Here is a 19,498-nt window from a genome sequence, read left to right as displayed (position 1 = left end):
TTGTTGCTAACGAACACTTTGAAAATCAAAGATAGGTTCCTAGAGTTTCTAAAAGGGGAAAGTTATCAGGCTAATCTCCTGTGGAACCAGCTCCCAGTCTCAGCCGGTGAGGCAGACACCCTGTCTAAGTTTAGGAATAGGCTTAAAACTTTCTTTTTTAATAAAGCTTGTAGTCAGCCTGGTTCAGATTACCTTGAACTATCTCTTTAGCTACAGTAATGTAGGCTTAGGCTGCTGAATTACAAAATGACCATTCTACCACTTTCTCCTACTACTCTCCAATTATTTACAGCTGTTTAACCGAACGTGACCACATTGCTTGATAACTAAAAATATATGTGCTTGACTCGGAATCTGTCTGCATGATTTGAATGCAGTTCCTTGAGATTAAATGAAGAGGTACTATATAAATAAACTGAAAATGGAATGGAGTGATTTTGTTTGAAGCTTATTCATGTGTTAGGATGGCCCAGTCAAAGTATACACCCACGTCTAATTGAGAATCTGTTGTAAATCGTAAAAACTGCTTCTTTCCAGTCTGGCTGAGCTTACATGAAGGTATTTTGCAAGAAAACAGGGGGGGAAGTTACGTCGAGAAGGTTTATAGACACGGACCACAAAAAGACTTGCTGCCGTGGTCACAGTGAAAGTTGATACTTTTAACTGTTCAAAAATCCAGTTAAAATATATTGAAATGGTGGTAATGTGGCTAAATGTAAAGAATTCCTCACACTGCTATCCATAAATATACAAACCAATTTAGAGCTAAAATATGCAATAAAACCTATTCTGATGTATTTATTTATTTATCCTTTTTGTTCTTTCCCAAAGAGCTCTATTTGATTTGCTCTTGGGCGCAAAGATAAAATGCACTGCAGTGGGATTTCTGCCATCCTCTGTTTCCACATGAGCAGGTGCTCGCTGCATCAGAGCTATTTCAATTTGAGATCAAAGGAGCGCATGTGCGCATGCGCCGCGCAGTCATCTGACGAGTGCGCGCAGTTGATGCTTCACAGCGCCACACAGAGAGGGCCACGGTTCTTACTACGGAGAGAAAGAGAGAGAGAGAGAGAGAGAGAGAGAGAGAGAGAGAGAGAGAGAGAGAGAGACACTCGGTCTCCGCCAAGACGCATCTGTTTCAGGGTTAAGCGCTTTATCAAACCCTGGAGCCACAACAGTACGAACCGGAGGTTCGACACCAGACGAGCGGAGGAAAGAAATCCTGCCGAAATGTGGCGGGCGACGCTGGAGTAACGGTTTTGGAGTAAGGCTAGAGGAGGTGAGGGGGGGGAGCTGCGTGGGTCTTCCAGGGATGCCATGAAAATCACAGGAGTGGAGTGACTCGGGAGAGAGAGAGACCGCCGACCCTCGCTACGATCACAGACAAGCGCTGGTGGCGGTGGTGGCAGAGAGGGCGAGAGATGGATCCTGCTGGAAACAGCCGCTTTTCTAGGTAGCGCTTACGAAGATCCAGGGAGAGCTGACCCGTCTCTGTCGCGCAGTTTGCAGCCTCCGCCGCCGGGGAGCTGTCTCAAAGGATGGATTTCAGCCTGCTCCGGAACATCATCAGCAGATACGTAAGGGCCGCCGTCTGTCAACACTGTCATTCCATCTCTGATGATTTTTATGTGCTGCAGAGTGTTATGGGTGTTTTATTTCTTGCCTTGCATTGGGTTTTTTTTTTCCGCCTCCCTCGAGGTGGGTGACACACAGAATGACAAACGCTTTGCTCATCTGCAGTGATGCACATGTCAGTGGATCAGCTTTGGCAGGCGCCTGACTGTTGTTTTTGTGGAGCTCAATGAGAATGTGCCAGTGGTTGCAGATCCAGTAATAACTGTGGGGGTGTGTTGGACACATCTGAACTTTGCTGGCTCGTTCACAGTGCTTTGCAAAAATATCCACACCTTCTTGGGCTTTTTCCACATTTCTTCTCCTATACTACATAGGAGAAGAAATACTTTCTCATACTTTTGAAATGGAAGGAAAGGATATGTTGTCTTCTAAAAGTTTTGGGAGTAAAAATTAGAAGAGTCTGTGCTTGCTTTGAGTCAATAAATTACATTGGACCACCTTTCGAGTAATTTAAGACTCTCCAAATCAAGTTGAGATGAATGGTATTTTTTTTTAGTAGGTCTGGACTTTGACTAGGCCATTTTAACTCATGAGTATGCTTATGTTATGACTCCGCCAAACCGAAAGGTAATCAACAAAAGGAATGACGTTAATTAGCAATATTTGTTATTACACAAATAAGAGGGTTTCCCATTAACTTTATCCATTCTGTTGTCAGTCCTATAACATTTGACCTGAATTCAAACATCACTTCAGGCAGACAAACCCGCATAAAACACTTCAGTTATTCACTGCAAGCTAATGATGCACTTGATTCACTGCAGAATAACAACATGCAATCTAAACCCAAGATCACACTCAAAACAGGATCGGGTCGCAGATATTTAAGATTAACGACAACATGGAATACTTATATTGTTGGAAGTGACCCGAAAATGAGACGCAGGACATAAAGCACAAAAAAAATCTCCTGAAAAAAGTTAGTCCGCCCTCACAAATACGCGGACTCCCTTAGTAAGAGAGAAACAAACAATCCAAAGGTTGGCTGAACTAACAAACAGAAAAAACAAAAACAAACTCTAAACAACATCAGGAAGCAGTAATAGAACAGTGAAAACAAAATGCAAAAATTACAAAATGCTTGTAATAAACTCTTTAATCAAATCAGTCTAAAACTAACACTGCATACCTGTGTCGCATAAACCAACACTCAACAAGATTTTCTTTCATCTGTGGATTTATTTTTGACACTTTAATGCAGTATATTGTACCTTTTCATTATGTTTAGTATATTTGTGGCTGTATTAACAGCATGAAGTCTGTGTGTATAGGTCTCAGTCAGGCTGCACATCCGGACGCTGCAATTGTCCTTGTTCAAGCTGTGCCAGGTTATGTGGGGATCTTCTGCGAACAGCCTTTTTCAAGTCCTACCACAAATTCTCTGTTGGATCGAGATCTTGGCTTTGACTGGGCTACTCCAGAACATCGACCTTATCGTCTTCAAAACATTCCTGCGTTGTGTTAGCTGGATGCTTTGGGTAGTTGTTCTCTGAAGCTGTAGTTCTCTTGCAGAGGGAAACAGGTTGTCCTGGATTTCTCGATATTTTGCTATATTTGTTTTATCTCCTTTGCAAGTATCGTCCAAACATAGCATCTTCCATGATGGCCAAAAAGCTCCATTTTGGTCTCATCTGTTTAAAGAACTTTCTTCCACTTTGCCATGTAATCTCCCACATACCTTCAAGCTCTGTGCCAGTCTCTCATAAAGCTTTGACAGGTCAAGAAAACTGGCAATAGTTGTTGGCTGTAGAGCCTTCCCTGTCTCACCTCCTGGAGCTTGTAATTTCTTTCGCATAGTCGGAGGTGTTCTGGTGGCCTCGGTCACTAGTCTCATTTTTACACACTCACGCAGTTTGTTAGGACGATCTATGCAGAGTTGCACATGTGACCTGACGGATTTCACTAAACTCCACAGAAGTTATCTGCTGTGATATTTGGTTTTCATAATGTTGTTTGTTTGCTAATGGTCTTTAATAAACCCCTGACGCCTTCGCAGAACAACTGTACAGATGTACTAGTTTGTCTAAGATGGCTTGTGAATGCAGTTTGTTGCCTTGGATTTTATTTAGAGGTAACGGAGTAAAGGTTGATTAATACCATTGCTTGGCACCCTATTCAGATTTTTATTTGTAAATAGTTTTTTTTAAAACCAAACACTGAATTCCCTCTGCTCAAAATAATATAATACTTGAATATAAGTTTCCAGTAAAACAGTGATGACCCCCGCCAGGCTAAGTGTTTCTTGTTGTAAGGCTTCTTTTATGCTCCAGTAACAGTGAAAACCAAGACGGGTTTATAGTTCATGCATTAAACTGGGCGTAGAGTGAGACTGATGTGAGCGCATGTCTTTGTAAACAAAGAATAAAGTGTTGATTGTGCACTTATCTCACGTACATTCACTTAATACATGTTCTTAAGACTACAGTTTTTGCTTTTTAAGACTATAGTTACGTAAGCATTCCAAATAATATTGTACAATATCATACAATTTATCTTGCCATATTTTAACAGTGGGCTGCCCTAGTACCTCTTAGACTAGACTTAGCAAGTTTTTGTGAGACCTTTTTTCAAGTCTCTCACAGTCGTCACCACTCGTGTCTGCTGTCCTCCGTCTCCCCTCTAGGTAGAAACTGTTCAGGCCAGGAAGAGAAGCACGTCTTTGTGGCGAACTATAACTGTCGGCTAAACATTTGTAGTTTGGCGGACATTGCGCACAGTGTAAAGCTGAGCTGTAAACATTAGCCACATTACTGGTTGGCCTGACCTGAATGGGTCGCTGCTCTCAGCAACCTCTGATTATTTGGCAGGACGGGAAGCAGCTGGCTGGTGGGCGGCTGAGTTAGAAAGAGAAAAAAACATAGTGTGTTTGAGAAACCCGCTGTGACAGGGCCTGGTGAGGCTTTCAGCACTTTTCACACATTTCCGACGCTTTTACCTGGTCATATGACAAACCCTAGTGTTGATGACATATTTTGGGACAGTCAGGTTTGTTTACTATATTTTTTCCCCCTATGTTTACGCTTGTGTGAGCGACAGGGAGCTTGACCGATTCTCAAGTCGAGCCAGTGTCAAGGGAAATCAGATTCGCAGAGGCGAGGAGGGGGGAGCAGCAGCAGCAGCAGCAGGAGGAGGCAGGGGGTAAATGGGTCACTGAACACGCCCCGCATCCCTCACCCTGCTGCCTCTGCATCCCAACAAATTCTCCAACGTTATTAACCCAACAAGGTATTCATCTTTATCTAAATTATCGAGGTATTGATTTACAATTCGAGGGAGGGATGATGTACGGGACCTTCCGTTAAACCCGCCCATATTCTGAGCAGATGCTCTTGTAATGGACCTACACAGCAGAGCAAACATTACATCATGCAAGGTGATTAAAATGTAATGAGCAGTCCAGTCAAAGCCTTTTCAGACAGAGAGAATAGTCTGTTCTCATCAAGGTCACAGCCCAAATGCAGTTTAGTAATGAATTAATAAATCAACTTCAGCCATTAAAGGATGTTTTTTTAATTTAGTCCGGTTTACTCCAGAGAGAGCAGGTCTGAGGTCTAAAAAGTTGTATTTTGTCACCCTGTCTTCACCCATTTATTCAGATAGAACTGGAACATGTTGTTCTTTTGGTGGAAGAATGTATTTAATGGTCAGTTCTTAAGTTTGTCAAGACATTTTAGATATTAGATATTTATAAATGAAATGCTTCATAGCCATTAACATTTTGCTGCGAGGAAAAAAAGTTGTTTCACTAGGTTTTTAATAGTGTCTAACTTAATAAGTCTATTCAGTAAAAATAGTAAAACTGAATAATTTATAGTGCTCTAAACATTTCTTGGCAATCTTGTTAAAGAGCTTAAAAATAAAGGACCAATTTATTGCAGTAACATATTATCACATTTTATTTAAGTACATTGAGTGGGTCAGGATATCAAGATCTCACATTAAAACAATAATTGTTTGCAGCAAAATCCCTGCAAACAACTATTGACCAAGACATTCTTCAAAATAAAAAGCATATGTTACATAAACATTTCAATTATATTTTAGTTGTTCAGAGTGTGCAAGAACTTTTTTGAAAGATTATTTTTTTGGTACGTATGGCCTTTATTGAACAGTTTAGACAGAAAAGAGGGTGGACATGCACCAAAAGGCTCGAGAGATCTATGATAAACTGCATGTTGTCCCAGGTTTTTTACAGCGCCATCTGTTCTTCCACTGTTCATAAGCAGGGCATATCTATTTTCTTTTTATCATTTTATGATAACCACGTTGAGCACCACAACCTCTGAATATGGTGCACCTTGTGTGTAGCAACTTTTAAATACCAATCTACTATTTCCTGTTCCCCTGATATATAAATTTGTTGTGACACAGAGGGCCATTTCTCTTAGCCATTCTTCAAAATGGGAAAGAGACTAAAACATGGTGTTTATGTAAATTAGATGTGGGCTGATATTTATAAAATCAGGAAATGGGTTCATGAAAATGCTTACTCACCTGAGCTTTCTCATTATAAGAGTTAGAGGAATTGTTGCAAAATACAAAAACTTGTATTTACTGGAACTCTGGTCATCAAGCCAGGACAAGGATCCAGTTTTACTACATTAAAAACACTGGTGCAAGAAAAAAAGTTGACAAGTCTACGTTGGTAATGAGAAGCTGAAAATTTGAATCTGTGTTGTTTGGCACTAGTTTTTCGATTTTTATATTAGTCCGTCGCTGTATGTGTGTCCCACTCTATTCAAGAGCCTTTTCTTGTCTGGTATTAACAGTGATGATGCGATGCCTCAGACTTTTGCAGCCTGAGAGCTCTATGAGGTCATGATCTGTATTTGAAAATGCTGGTGTGTGTCACTGTAGGTTAAGTTGATGAATATCTGAACTCTGACCTCTAGTTCCTGTTCTGTGCACACATCTTTGCAACTTATCTTTGAATAAAAAGTTAACCTGAAGTCACCTCTCATGGAAAAGTTGGTGAAAAAACTAAAAGGCATGTTTTGAAAGCCAGGACACTGTCTGCTAAAGTTCATTGCTGTTTGTCACTGCGACTAATGGTTAAGGGCGTTCTGTTCCTGTCTGGCGCACCCCATGGTGAAGGGGCCCTTCTGTAGAGACAGCACCTGTAGGAGGCAAAATTGTGCAAAATGTGTGCTTGGTCTGAGCTTTTTCCGCTGGCCTTTGTTAATGTCACGAAAAACGATCGTTTAACGACGTGATCAAGGGGAATCTTTTGATGTGTTTAGCAAGGCTCAAATGTCTGTTTGTATTATTATGAGAGCTATTTTCAACCGGGTAGTAGCGCATCGACGTCAAAATAGAGCTTTTTTCGAATGCAGATTACGGTGGCAGGGGAAATCGGAGAGCGCGGAGGGAGTGAGGAGAAATAGCACAGCTGGATTAAGGAGTTACGTAACTGTTGGATCAGAGCGAGTCGAGTGAGGGAGAAAGCTGGGACATCATCTGAATACAAATGTTGACATTCAAAAGCATATTCAGCCTTTGATTTTTGTCTCAGGTATTTTGTCAGATGCATCATCAGGCTTTTGGTGGATTTTCTCCCCAGTGGGTGTACAGTTTTAACTTTGCACTATGCTGATGTTTAAGCAGAAGGCGTTTTTAAGCCCTGCATTGGATTATTCCAAAGGTTATTTTATAACACAGGTGTAGTGACACATTTCATCTTGTAAAACGGGGACAATTTTCAACATTTGTAGATGCTGCGATTAAAGATTTGTGGCCGAGTGCCGATCTCCGGTTATTGTAAAGTTTTGATTCTAAAGTGTAAGCAAACAAAAATAACTCGATGTTGTTATTTGGAGTGACTAACATAAATAGCCATGGTTTATTGTTTGAAACCATGACAATTTCAAATAATACTTTTGTAATTTTATTTTAATATTTTAAGTTTGCATTTTGTGTTACAGAGATTGTTGTGAACTTAATTGTTGATAGGGGCACACCCGTATGAAAAGTTGGGCCATTATTAAATATTAATGTTACTGTTATATTTACTGATATTACATATATTAAGTATAATTCGCTTACCTTTTAACACAGGCAAAAATTATGACCACCGACTTTGCCTCTGTGCTTTAGTTAGACCAATCCATCTTGCATCACATTACCTGCCACATGACCAAACAAATGTGACAACAAGATATAAACATCACTTATTGGTACTGTATCTATCCCTGATATCAGCCATTACTGATTGGATATATTGTGCATTCCTAATAGCTGATTTTCATCTATGTATTTTAGATAATAATCCGCATTTGAATAATACCTTTTTATTTAAAGTCAGTTCAATGTCATTTGAGTTTAATAGATGAGTGATTGTTTTATTTGATTTCAATGTTCATCAAAACAATTGTAATTTTATTTTTTTATATGACTATATAATAAAGTTAGAGCTGCCCAAATTTTGGACTTTTTATATAAGTAGTTAGTGCTGTTAGCATGATTAGCTGTAAATAGCAGTCTCTTATTCCGAACACCAAGTCTTCTTTGTCCAGTAACAAGATCTATATAGAAACTGGTACTCTTAGGACTTAGGTATGGTGTGTTCACGAACTGGACAAAGATAGGATTCTTTAGATTTCAACAAGATAGTCATCAGTTGGAGCAAGTGATGCTAAAAATCATCCACTTTCAGCTCTTTTGTCTCTAGATATACTGCTTACAAATTTAGTATTTTTGTTTTGTTTTAACTCAGTACAAAAAAACGATTAAAAGTGGTGAAACTTTTAACACCAGTCACAAGTGATGCTAACTGGAACTGGATAGGACATTGTAAGAGAGATTTGACCTGGATGAAAAATACCTTGTTTTAGGTGTAAAAAGACCGAAAAAAAAAAAAAAGCTTAACACTTTTAATATAATTTGTGAGATGGCAACTTTTTTCTTTTCACAACTACCCTGGTGGAAGGCTGGGCAACTTGCAGAAACAAACTTTGGAAGTTAAGTAACATTTTACAAGATCAGTAAAGTGTTTAGTCAAAAAAAAAAAAGAAAGAAAAAAATTTGACTAGCTCATGTTCTGCAGCTTAAAAAATAAAAAGCTTTCAACTTCCCTCTGCAAACTGTGTTAATAAACCACAAGAACTGACCCAGGATTTAATTTCCAACAACTAAAGACGTCACCCCATTCAAAGAGACTGAGAGTCGGTGTGTTAATCCATGAATCACATCACTGGTCCCAGCTTGATAATCTCATTTTAAATCCATTTTCACATCAACAGATAAAGGAGGGAAGTCATACTCAGTTTACAGTTTATATAATAAGTGTCTTCCGTTTAGTCTTGTTTCTTTGATGCATGAACTTTCAGACTTAGTCTGATGTTGAGAAAGTGTTACTATGCTGTCAATGAAAGACATCTTTATCCTTTTTAATTCGTTAATGTTTTGTTCTTTTATCTGCTTTAGGTGCCGTGTCAAATTTCACAGTTTTAAGGTTTCCAAACACTGTGAGGATACCATGACACCGCAAAAGGTGCTCAAGTTTGTGTCTGAGTCATAGTTTCTGATTGCTGGTAAACCAGAGGTCTATTTTGTAGTTTTTATTGAGTTTTTGATCATCTTTAATTCTAAATCGAATCTAACATCTTAGGTGGTTCAAACCTTATCTGAATGACCTGAAAGAGATCGCCTCAGAATTTAATAAGGATATAAAACACAGTATTGCAAATATGTTTTCAGTGGAGGGGTGATGTTTGTTTTTTTTTTTTTTTCCAAACAGGAACATTAAATGGAAAAGCTTCAGATGATTGCTTAGCTTATATCACCAATAAATCATGAATTTCTTTCCATTTGCCATGATTGCATAAAGTCTGTATTTATAGCTGTATCTGTTTGCTCCCCTCCCCTGGGATTTGCTAGCTTAAAACACTTAATGAAATTGCAATGAAGTAAATTTATATAAAGCAACTTTATTTAAAAGTATATTTTAAGTCTTTTAAACTTGAATGTGTTAAACCCCAGAGCGGCGTTGCTCCGTGATACGTAACCGTTTTCCTGTGTTTAAGCATCCTGTGTTAACAAGAGGAGTCCATTAAAGCTCAGTCGGAGAAATTTGATCTGCTGGTTAATGAGGGATCTCTGTTCTGTGTGCTGTGGTCTTCTACAGCGGAGGAAGTCTAAAACACGATGGTTTAATCAGACCAATTAATGGCGGGTGTCTTTTATTATCTTCCTGCAACAGAAAGGAGCTGAGGTAGGCTTGGGATCTCTGTCTTCTGAAGCATGCAGATAAAATAAAGACCACCCCAGAACTAGAAATACTCTCATTGCTTTTTATAGCAACAGCTCTGAATTTTTAAATAGCAGGCCTCCTGCTGCTGTCTCTTTACAATTCCAGTGTTCAAACAGAAACCAACTAGCCAAAGAGAATCAAGTCACAGCACAGTAAGGAAGCAGTGAGGTGGAATGCCTCACTGTTATCACAGACATCGAGTCACTGCTGATGATTGATACTGATGCAAAATCAGCCCACTTTGGTGATAAAGACAAAGCTTCCATGTCCTGCAACCAAGCAGGAAGCCAATTTGTCAGATGGAGCCCAGAGGTAGATAGAGGGGAAGCTGGGTTGAGGGTTGATCCAAATCAGTGGGAATTAATGGCCAGATAACTAAAACCCACAATGTAGTCGCTGTGTCATTCTCAATCCCTGCTCTGCTGTCTCTCTCTGTCACGATGTGACAGAGAGACGCTGGGAACAAAGGCAGAGAGCTGTGAGGACTGAAATGGGAGTGACAGAAATGACAATTTGTGTATTAAGTATAGAAATGTTAAAATTGAGGCTCATACCCTTTCTGGATATTTTCAAATTGTGGTATTTTGGGGGGATTTTATGTGTTTGTCATCTTTTACTGCGGTTATTGCTTCATTCTCTTATGTCTTTACCAGCTTTGCCCATCTAGTGTTTTTCAGCCTCTGAAATAGAATGCAAATTTGTGTTAATACCACAATACATGTTGTTGAGGGCCGGACCACTACCTGAACACAATTTTTCAAGTATGTATTTCTCAGTAAACTCTAAATATTATTATTTTTCTTCTTCTGACAACATCACATACTGCAACATAGCAGTACAGAGTGACTCATAATAGTGACATATTTTCATTTTCCTGTCCTTTACCCTGGTTTTTGTTTAGTTTTTTTCTACACAAATCTAACAAACTTCTATAACTTTTGTAATTGTACACTTACCACTCCAACGTGATGCTCTCACCATTCATTGTTTCATTGTGTTGGTGCTGTTTTCAAGGTGCAATGGTTTTCCGTCACACAAAGCTGTTTGCTTTTAAACTTCTGTTAAAAAAAGCTTGGCATGGCTTACTTTCATCCATGCTTTTCTTTCTCTTCCATAAAGGCCATATTTGTGCAATATGGCCTTTATGTCAACACACTCTCTCTTTCTCAAGCGTTAAATCTTTTCAGCTCCTCCAGAGTTACGTCTTGGCTGCTGCTCTGATTGATGCTCTTCTTGCCCTGTCAGTTCAGGTGGATTGCCATGTAGGTCTGCAGTAACGCCACACTAGGATAATAGATTGAACAATACTTATTGCTGTATGATCTAACCCTGCTTTTAACTTGTCAATGCTCTCTCTATGATCTGTCTGCGGTGTTTCTTGGTCTTCGTCATCCTGTTTCTTCACTGGTGTTTTTAGAGAAGAGATGGGTATAAACTGTGATTGCAAAAAGAAAATTAATTGTAATGTTTCATTCACTTTATAATTCTGGGCTACTTTGTGTCAATCTATCACATAAAATATAAATTAAACAACCAATTAAATTTTTTGTTCAGTAGATTTTAAAACACGTAGTGTTCAAGGGATTTCAATATTGTTTTTTCATAATTTAGACACTGTAGAGGCTCATAGTTTACATTCTCAGTGTTTTCCTTCTTGGTGCCTTTTTTCATAGTTTGTGTTGTCATAATCTGTTCTTTTCACTTTTGCGCTACGCTCCTCTTATTGCTCCTGCTGCTCGCTCTGCTCCACTGTCAGTTTTCATTTTGCAGTGTCTACCGGGGTCATGTTGCCTTCACTAATGCTTTGGTGGGGTCTTAACTCAGCTCACAGCATAGACTACATCACTATTTTTACCTCATGGCACGTTCCTGTTCATAAACAGTGGATAAGTTTAGATCCATGGCTGTGGGCTTTTCACCAAGTAATTTATGCCTATATTTCACTTTGGTCTGTTCACAAGGATGTGCTGGTTGCCCTTAAAGCCACATTTAAAACACATCAAGGTGGAAAACTTAATTTGGAGTAACATTACTTCACTAAAATAGTGCAAAATTGCTTAAGTTGTATAGAGCACATTGTTTATTTTTTGATCAGTGTTTCTGTAAGCCTTTCTTCATTAACCTTTGTCTGTCATTTTTTGACGCCCCAGGCTGTTAGTCTTTATTCTTGGGGCGATATCTTGCCACAATAGTGCTGTATTGCTTAATGAAGGGTTAGAGTTAGTGTTTGCTGATATAATTCCCTGGAATAAACTCTCCAAGGAGCTGTTTTGTTGTAATACAGTTTGTTCCACATGGGATCCAATGTGTTTTCCTTCGCTTTGCATTGAGTGCTGTACATTTAAGCAGTGCTGTAATGGGTAGCATAATTGAGCAAAGCACAGACTTTAGGAATAGTTTAGTTTCATAATTTCTTTGTCTCTGTGCTGCTATTTTTTATCCCGACATTCTCCTGTTTCATTGTCAGTGTGCAGGAGAGGAGAACTGGGTGGACAGCCGGACGGTGTATATCGGCCATAAAGAACCGCCTCCGGGAGCTGAGGCCTACATCCCTCAGCGTTATCCCGACAACCGCATCGTCTCCTCTAAGGTGAGCGATCCCCAGCCTCCGCCACAGCGTAGTTTATCTTCATGCTCCTTTTCCGTTTCAAATCCAGCCAACCGTGTAATATCTTCTGTCACATTTTTTGAAAAAGGAAACTATTCTCTCGACTTCCTTCTGTCAAGCTGTACATGTTTTCTCTGGCGGAGAGAAAATTTGTGATGTGCCACTGATTCTCGGACTGCATCAGAAGTTTTTTGGGTTTTTTCCCCCTCTCTTTATTCCACAGTACACCTTCTGGAACTTCATTCCCAAGAACCTGTTTGAGCAATTCAGAAGAATCGCTAACTTCTACTTCTTGGTCATATTTTTGGTCCAGGTAAAATTTTTCTTTGAGTTAAATTAAGTGTGTTAAAAAAAAAAGAAAAAAACCAAAACAACTTCTTTGTTTTGTAAAGAATTCATCTCACAGCATCTAAAGTTACTTGAAATGACCTGTTTCGGATACATCATTGCCTTTACTTTGGATAACATTGGCTTGTGTTCGAAAAGATAACCAAAAACTTTGCTAAAGATGCTTTTTTCCAAAACAAAAAACTACAAATGTTCCTTACATTGTGACAAATGAACTCTGTGATTGAATCTGTGTTAGTTTCACATAGATAGACAAATACTTGAGCCATAAAAACAAGCTATGGCCCGCTATGGCCTTTCCTTTCTGTTAGCTTCATTAGGCTTCTTCAGTAAGTTGGGTGTCGGAACTGTTTCCGCTTTCTTTACTATTCATTATTGACATGTCTGGATGGTTTTTGAGCTGTTTAAAGGAACCTTTTAGGCAACCTTTGTTGAATTGTAGGTTTGTTAGAGCACAACCAGGTGTTTACTATGACCAAAAAGAGCCTTACATCTTCTAATAGTACTTTAGTGCAAAGTTATGAAGTCTGTGTAACAAAACAAATAATTTTTTGCGCAATTAAAGTAAAAACATTTAGGTTCATTATGTACGTTTAAGACATTATCCTGGCAATTCCCAACCAGCAGTTGCCTCAAGACGTGACTATTTATTTCCACCAGTATCATGTGAAATCCTACAGTCTCTCTCATGTGAGAAACTGGGTGTGGCACATGAGCTCAATTCTCTACTCTCTATTGTTTAATAATGGAGGGAAGTAAAATAATTTTTCACCTGTAAGTGGATTCAGTTCAATGGTATAGATACAAAGTTTGGTGCTCTTTTAGTATGAGCTTCATCTTCCAACCTCAGCTTTGGTTCACTCCATATTTTCCTTCCTCCTCTTTGTGTTGTCCCTTCTTCAACCTCCCCCTCTCTTCTCCCTCCCATTTGTCCTTTCTCCTCGCAGCTTATCATCGACACCCCCACCAGCCCAGTCACCAGCGGCCTGCCCCTCTTCTTTGTTATCACCGTCACCGCCATAAAACAGGTAGGACGGACACAAATGAGCTCCGGTCTCTGGGAAATATCGCCCCAATAACTACTGGCCTCAAACAAAAACACACACTCTCCCGACCAATCTTGCAGCTGCTCCATTTTCCGTATACACACATTCCTCTCCTGGTGAGAGGACATACTATTGAATAAGTCTGGTGATGTGAAAAATATGATAATGAGTGTTCTCTTCTGTTAATCACTTGAGTGGAGGATCCCGTGGCTCTGGGAGATACATCTCCAAATAGTGAGAGATGGGGTACTATTAGTGATAGATGAAGTCGTCCAAGCTTTACGGGACATTAATCTAAAACATGGCATTTTCACTTAAAATATAGGAAACAGGTCAGTAAGCAAACACAGCCCAATACTAACTTATTAAAGCGTCTGAAATCCTCCAGTTGTTGGGATCGTACTCTCCCGCGCTCTGCACAAGCATCGTATTTTTCTTATGCCTTTACAAATTTGCTTCCTATTTCTTTCTTGCTGCCTCTCTGTCAGGGCTATGAAGATTGGCTCAGACACAAAGCTGACTGCTCCATAAACGAGTGTCCGGTGGACGTGGTGCAGCAGGAGAAGGTGGTGAGGACGCAGAGCCACAAACTACGGGTAAGAATGGCCTCATTAGGCCGGCACTGCACCTGAGGCCACAAAGCAACACTGCTGCACTGCTGCAATGCTCTCTCTTTTTTTCTAAAACTGTCGCTCCCTCTCCCGCTTTGCTTTCTTCTCTGCAGTGTTTTCTGGCTGTCTTTCTTGTCTTTCTGACCAATTATTGGCTGTAAAATCATTACAGACCATTCCCTCGTGTGAGGTTCTCTCCAAGGATGAACAATAGTTATGTATTTTATAAATCAGAATATTCTTGTCCTCATATTCTTGTCGCTGATGAGGAGTGGGTCAGTTGTTGGTGAGGTGACATTGTGTTCTTCTTGATTGAATCATTATCGCAGTGCCTTGAAAAACCATTCAGACCTCTATTTGCCTACATTTTGTTGTTTTGTCTCATTGGGTTTTATTGGGATTTTGTGAGCACTTTTACCAGTAGGTAAAGACATGTGAAGTGAAAGAAAACTAGGCCACGGTTTTCAAACTCTTTTTCAAATAAAATCTGAAAAGTGTGGCAAGGATTTTTATTTAGGTGCTGTAGGTGAGAGCTCTGATTTTTCCTCTCAAACTTCTAATATTGATGGACTTTGTTGGGGTTTATTTTTTTAGAACTTAATATTCAGAAATTTCAACTTGAGTGAAATACAAAGCATAGTGAAATTTAATCTTTCAATCAATCAAGGCGCTTTTTTCTGTTTTTTTCTTTTTTACTAGCATTTTAAAATCTTTCAGTATGGTGACTTAGAAAAATATTTCCAGAAGTGGTTTTCAATATTTTAGGACCTCTTATTTGGTGACCCTGAAGTTAAGCAAGTCCATTCTTTCGCCCACCTTCTAATAAACAACCAAGTCGAAAATGGTGGTAGCAATAATATAGTAAAATTCTGCTTCCCAGTAACAGAAACAGTGCTGACTTCCTACTTTTTTTTTTTTGAAAAGCCATTAAAAACTGACACTTGTAGCTGCTTGTTACCCATGGAGACATCCTTTCCCCACCATCCAAGGATCTAATGAAAACAGTGTCAGACTGTTTAATGTGTCTGATCTAGCTCATCAGATCTATTGATTCGGTCGGCTATATTTCAGACTTGTAGCACCATTTTGTCAGCAGGTAGGTAATGAGCGTCGGTACATCTAGTTTCTGCTGCGTCTGCTGCTTGCTGTGAATGTGCAGAGACTGTGTGGGACGTTGAGGGTCAGCTGAGAATATACAGCTTCACCATAGCTGCCAGGCAATAAAAGGTTGCACAGCACTATAGTTGCTCCTGTCATTGCAGTAGTTTTGTTAGGTTTTTTTTTTTTTTTTGTGAAGGTGATGCAACTTTCAAAAAAAGAAAAGAAAAAGATTTCTTCCATCAGTGTTTATTTCATCTGTCCTTTATTCGTTTTCTTCTGGCTGTCTGTCTGTCCTCCAGCATTTCTGTTCTCTTCCGTAGATCAAACAGCAAGGATTAGAGCATGCGTTGGGAGTAGGAATAATGATGACTACATTAATCATAATAAATCAGAGAGCGTGTGTTATGTGCACGGTCACCGTGGAGACAGGATTTATTTGAGTCTAAGCTGCTCTGCTCACGTAATCCGTTATGCAACTTCTCAATCCTTTGCAAAAAAACAAAAACAAATAGTAAAAGATGAGCAGATGGTTACCTCCAGGTCTTTTTTGTTTTCTTTTTACATATTTCCTCTAATCTTACTACATCTGCTTTGTTATTTAGCTGTCGCGCCTCTCCTTTTCAGGTGGGCGACATCGTCATGGTGAGAGAGGACGAGACTTTCCCCTGCGACCTCATCTTTCTCTCCTCCAGCCGGGACGACGGCACCTGCTACGTCACCACCACCAGCCTCGACGGGGAGTCGAGTCACAAGGTGCTCGCTAGAGACAAGTGATGATTTTCATTTTAAACTCGGATTTAATTGAAGTTGCTATCTAAAATCATTGAAATTGTGAGTAATTTTGCATCCTTGAAAGACTGAGAAGGTAATCATCTACATCTTTGAAGAAGCAAAATAGCAACAATTTTAAGCCAACAGCACATATGTGCTCGGACAGAACAATGGTTGTTATGCAATAGCATAAATTGTATTCCTCTTACTATTAAAAACAAACATAACTAATATCACAGATCTTTAGCAGTGTGCAAAACAATATTCAGTGTTAGGGCAGTGTAAATCTCCTGTACTTTGTTATTGTTTACAGTTTAGCCACACTTATTGGCAACCCTGATACTGACTCATGTCTTACCGTCTTCCTGCTCGAAAACATTTACCAGCTTATTGTTGAGGCCGCTTAGAGAAACCGCCCAAGTTATACACCAAATCAATCCCAACCTCATAGTCGGTGTCTTGGTGACATTTTTCCCTGTCTTCTTTTTCTGCTCCCCCACCTTCTGCCACCTTTTTGTCTCAGACCTATTACGCTGTACCAGATACCATGGCCTTTAAAACGGAGCAGGAGGTGGATTCATTACATGCCACTATTGAATGTGAACAACCGCAGCCTGACCTCTACAAGTGAGTGTATCCCTGTAGATGGATCGTTGTACACGGACCTTTTACAAGATGTAACCTTATGGCCATGGACATCTTGATTTAATTTTGTTTTCCCGCTTTGTTCCAGATTTGTGGGACGCATTAACATTTACAAGGACAAAGAGGAGCCTGTGTCCAGGTGGGCAGTTGTTTGTGCTGTAGTTTATTATCTAAAATTGTATCTATATTGTGGTTTTTTTTTTTGTTTATTTTAGTCTAATGTTGCTTAAATATTTTAATTTGTCAGTAGCACTACATAATGCTGCCTTTATTATTGACTGCTATGCTAATAATTAGTTGGGTCTTCTGAATTTTATAAAAAGAATGAATTTACTTTACATTTGCAGAACACTAGGAGCTGAGAATTTACTTCTTAGAGGAGCCACGCTGAAGAACACACAACATATTTATGGTATTACAATAATTTTGAGCATGCAGCTAAGAATTTGTAAACACTTTGACAAAACAAGGGGAAAAAAAACTCTTGATTTCTGCTCCTCAGCTGTTGCAGTCTACACTGGCATGGAGACCAAGATGGCGCTTAATTACCAGTCTAAATCTCAGAAGCGCTCTGCTGTTGAGAAGTAAGATTAATGACGGAGGCCTTCCCACTGCTTGATTTAGAGTGTGTCTTTGGGGAGTGGTTTACTTCGCAGCTCAGCTGACCCCTCTTCACTCCATCACTCTCTGCAGGTCGATGAACGCCTTCCTCATCGTGTACTTGTGCATCTTGATCAGTAAAGCTGTGATCAACACTGTCCTGAAGTACGCCTGGCAATGGTCGCCTGACCGGGACGAACCCTGGTACAACCACAGGACTGAGAACGAGCGCCAGCGCCATGTGGTCTGTCCCTAACTCTCTGCATGAATGCAACATTTAAGCAGCTATGTGTTGTAATTTCCCTAAAGCCACATTCCTATCACGTGTGTCCTCTACTTCTCAGGTCATCCGAGCCTTTACAGACTTCCTGGCCTTCATGGTTCTGTTTAACTACATCATCCCGGTGTCCATGTATGTCACTGTAGAGATGCAGAAGTTTCTCGGGTCATATTTCATTACTTGGGATGAGGAAATGTTTGATGAAGAGCTGGGGCTGGGAGCCCAGGTGAACACCTCCGACCTGAACGAAGAGCTGGGACAGGCATGTGGCTGGACACACTGAAGCAAACTGTATGGCTTAGCTAACTGAATGCAATTGTTATTTAAATATGATGTTGCTCTCACTTCCTTCAAGGTGGAGTATGTGTTTACTGATAAGACCGGCACTCTGACTGAGAACAACATGGAGTTTATTGAATGCTGCGTGGATGGCAATGTCTACATCCCACATGCCATCTGCAATGGTCAGATCCTCAGTGCAGCCTCGAGTATAGACATGATCGACTCCTCACCTGGAGGGTACAGGAGAGTAAGTTTGTTTTATATGTTAAACATACAAACTTCTGTGTAGCTAGGAGAGATTTTGTGTGAGAGGCCAACAGAAAGTAAAACAAAATGGCAGGAAAAGGATACATGTTTTGTCAAATTTTGTTTAATGTATTTTGTGTGTGTAGGAGTACGAGGATCTATTTTTCCGGGCGCTGTGTCTCTGCCACACGGTGCAGGTGAAGGAGGAGGAGACGGTGGACGGCATCAAAAGAGGCATCCATCAGGGCAGGCCCACTTCCTTTTACATTTCCTCATCTCCAGACGAAGTAGCTTTGGTGGAAGGAATGAAAAGGTAACATCATGATGACAAGTTTTAGAACTTCAGCAAAAGTTCAGGGAATATGTGAGCTATCACATAAACATTACAAAGTCACATTTTTCTCGAGAAAGAATTGAGTTTGGGCGATTAGCTTTTTCTGAATAATAAATAGAAAGGTCCTGGGTGCATTGGGCAAAACTAGGAATAAATTCTTCCTTTAAAAGCATATTTTTGAAATTCTGGAACTTTTCACTCTTTAGATGTTTGACACATTTTATTCATGTCTCCCATTTTTGAACAAGCTGTGTTCCACATCAACCTCGCATACACACTACAAGAAGAAACAGATGTTTTTTACTGGCATTAACTCTGTTCTTATCTGTAAATCACTGTAACTAGTTGGGAAGGTTAAGGACATTGTCCATTTTGAAAATCCATTTGTGCTCAAGTTTGAACTTTCTGGTTGATGTTTTGAGATGTTATTTAATATTTTCTCATGTATCCTTTTCTCATGACGCCATCTATTGTTTGCACCTGTCCCTCTTGCAGGAAAGCATCCATGAATTTAAGGCAAATATCATACTTTACATTTTCCATTGTAGGAAAATTATGTCAGTAAGAATTTTAACCCTGATCAAAAATAAAAAGCCTCCCTCTGCATTAACCATGAGTGCTTGACTTGCCAAAGTTGCATCATTCTTGAAGTACATTTTGGGGTCACACACAATTAATCCAGGAGTCACAAATGGCCCTCAGGCCTCACTTTGGACACCCCGATGTAGATTTTTCCAAATTGT

At 39.7% G+C, this 19,498-nt stretch overlaps 1 protein-coding gene across 5 annotated transcripts in view; it reads left to right on the top strand.

Moving 5' to 3' along the window:
* Positions 1 to 1,014: 1,014 nt before the first annotated feature.
* LOC129361393 (phospholipid-transporting ATPase IH-like) overlaps positions 1,015 to 19,498 on the top strand; it is a 32,941-nt gene continuing 14,457 nt past the window's right edge. For all 5 annotated transcript variants that reach the window (XM_055032217.1, XM_055032216.1, XM_055032215.1 and 2 more), the window contains exons 1-14: positions 1,015 to 1,577; positions 12,351 to 12,473; positions 12,715 to 12,804; positions 13,787 to 13,867; positions 14,374 to 14,481; positions 16,222 to 16,350; positions 16,892 to 16,995; positions 17,102 to 17,152; positions 17,361 to 17,425; positions 17,516 to 17,597; positions 17,707 to 17,857; positions 17,958 to 18,155; positions 18,249 to 18,422; positions 18,568 to 18,734. In XM_055032217.1, coding sequence (XP_054888192.1) covers positions 1,539 to 1,577; positions 12,351 to 12,473; positions 12,715 to 12,804; positions 13,787 to 13,867; positions 14,374 to 14,481; positions 16,222 to 16,350; positions 16,892 to 16,995; positions 17,102 to 17,152; positions 17,361 to 17,425; positions 17,516 to 17,597; positions 17,707 to 17,857; positions 17,958 to 18,155; positions 18,249 to 18,422; positions 18,568 to 18,734 — 1,562 coding nt within the window. In that variant the 5' untranslated portion in view covers positions 1,015 to 1,538. The remainder of the gene's footprint in view (positions 1,578 to 12,350; positions 12,474 to 12,714; positions 12,805 to 13,786; positions 13,868 to 14,373; positions 14,482 to 16,221; positions 16,351 to 16,891; positions 16,996 to 17,101; positions 17,153 to 17,360; positions 17,426 to 17,515; positions 17,598 to 17,706; positions 17,858 to 17,957; positions 18,156 to 18,248; positions 18,423 to 18,567; positions 18,735 to 19,498) is intronic.

Source organism: Poeciliopsis prolifica, unplaced genomic scaffold (genome assembly GCF_027474105.1).
Source record: "Poeciliopsis prolifica strain line A6 unplaced genomic scaffold, Auburn_PproV2 SCAFFOLD007, whole genome shotgun sequence".
Taxonomy (NCBI): Eukaryota; Metazoa; Chordata; class Actinopteri; order Cyprinodontiformes; family Poeciliidae; genus Poeciliopsis; species Poeciliopsis prolifica.
This window is presented reverse-complemented; position numbering and strand designations above follow the sequence as displayed.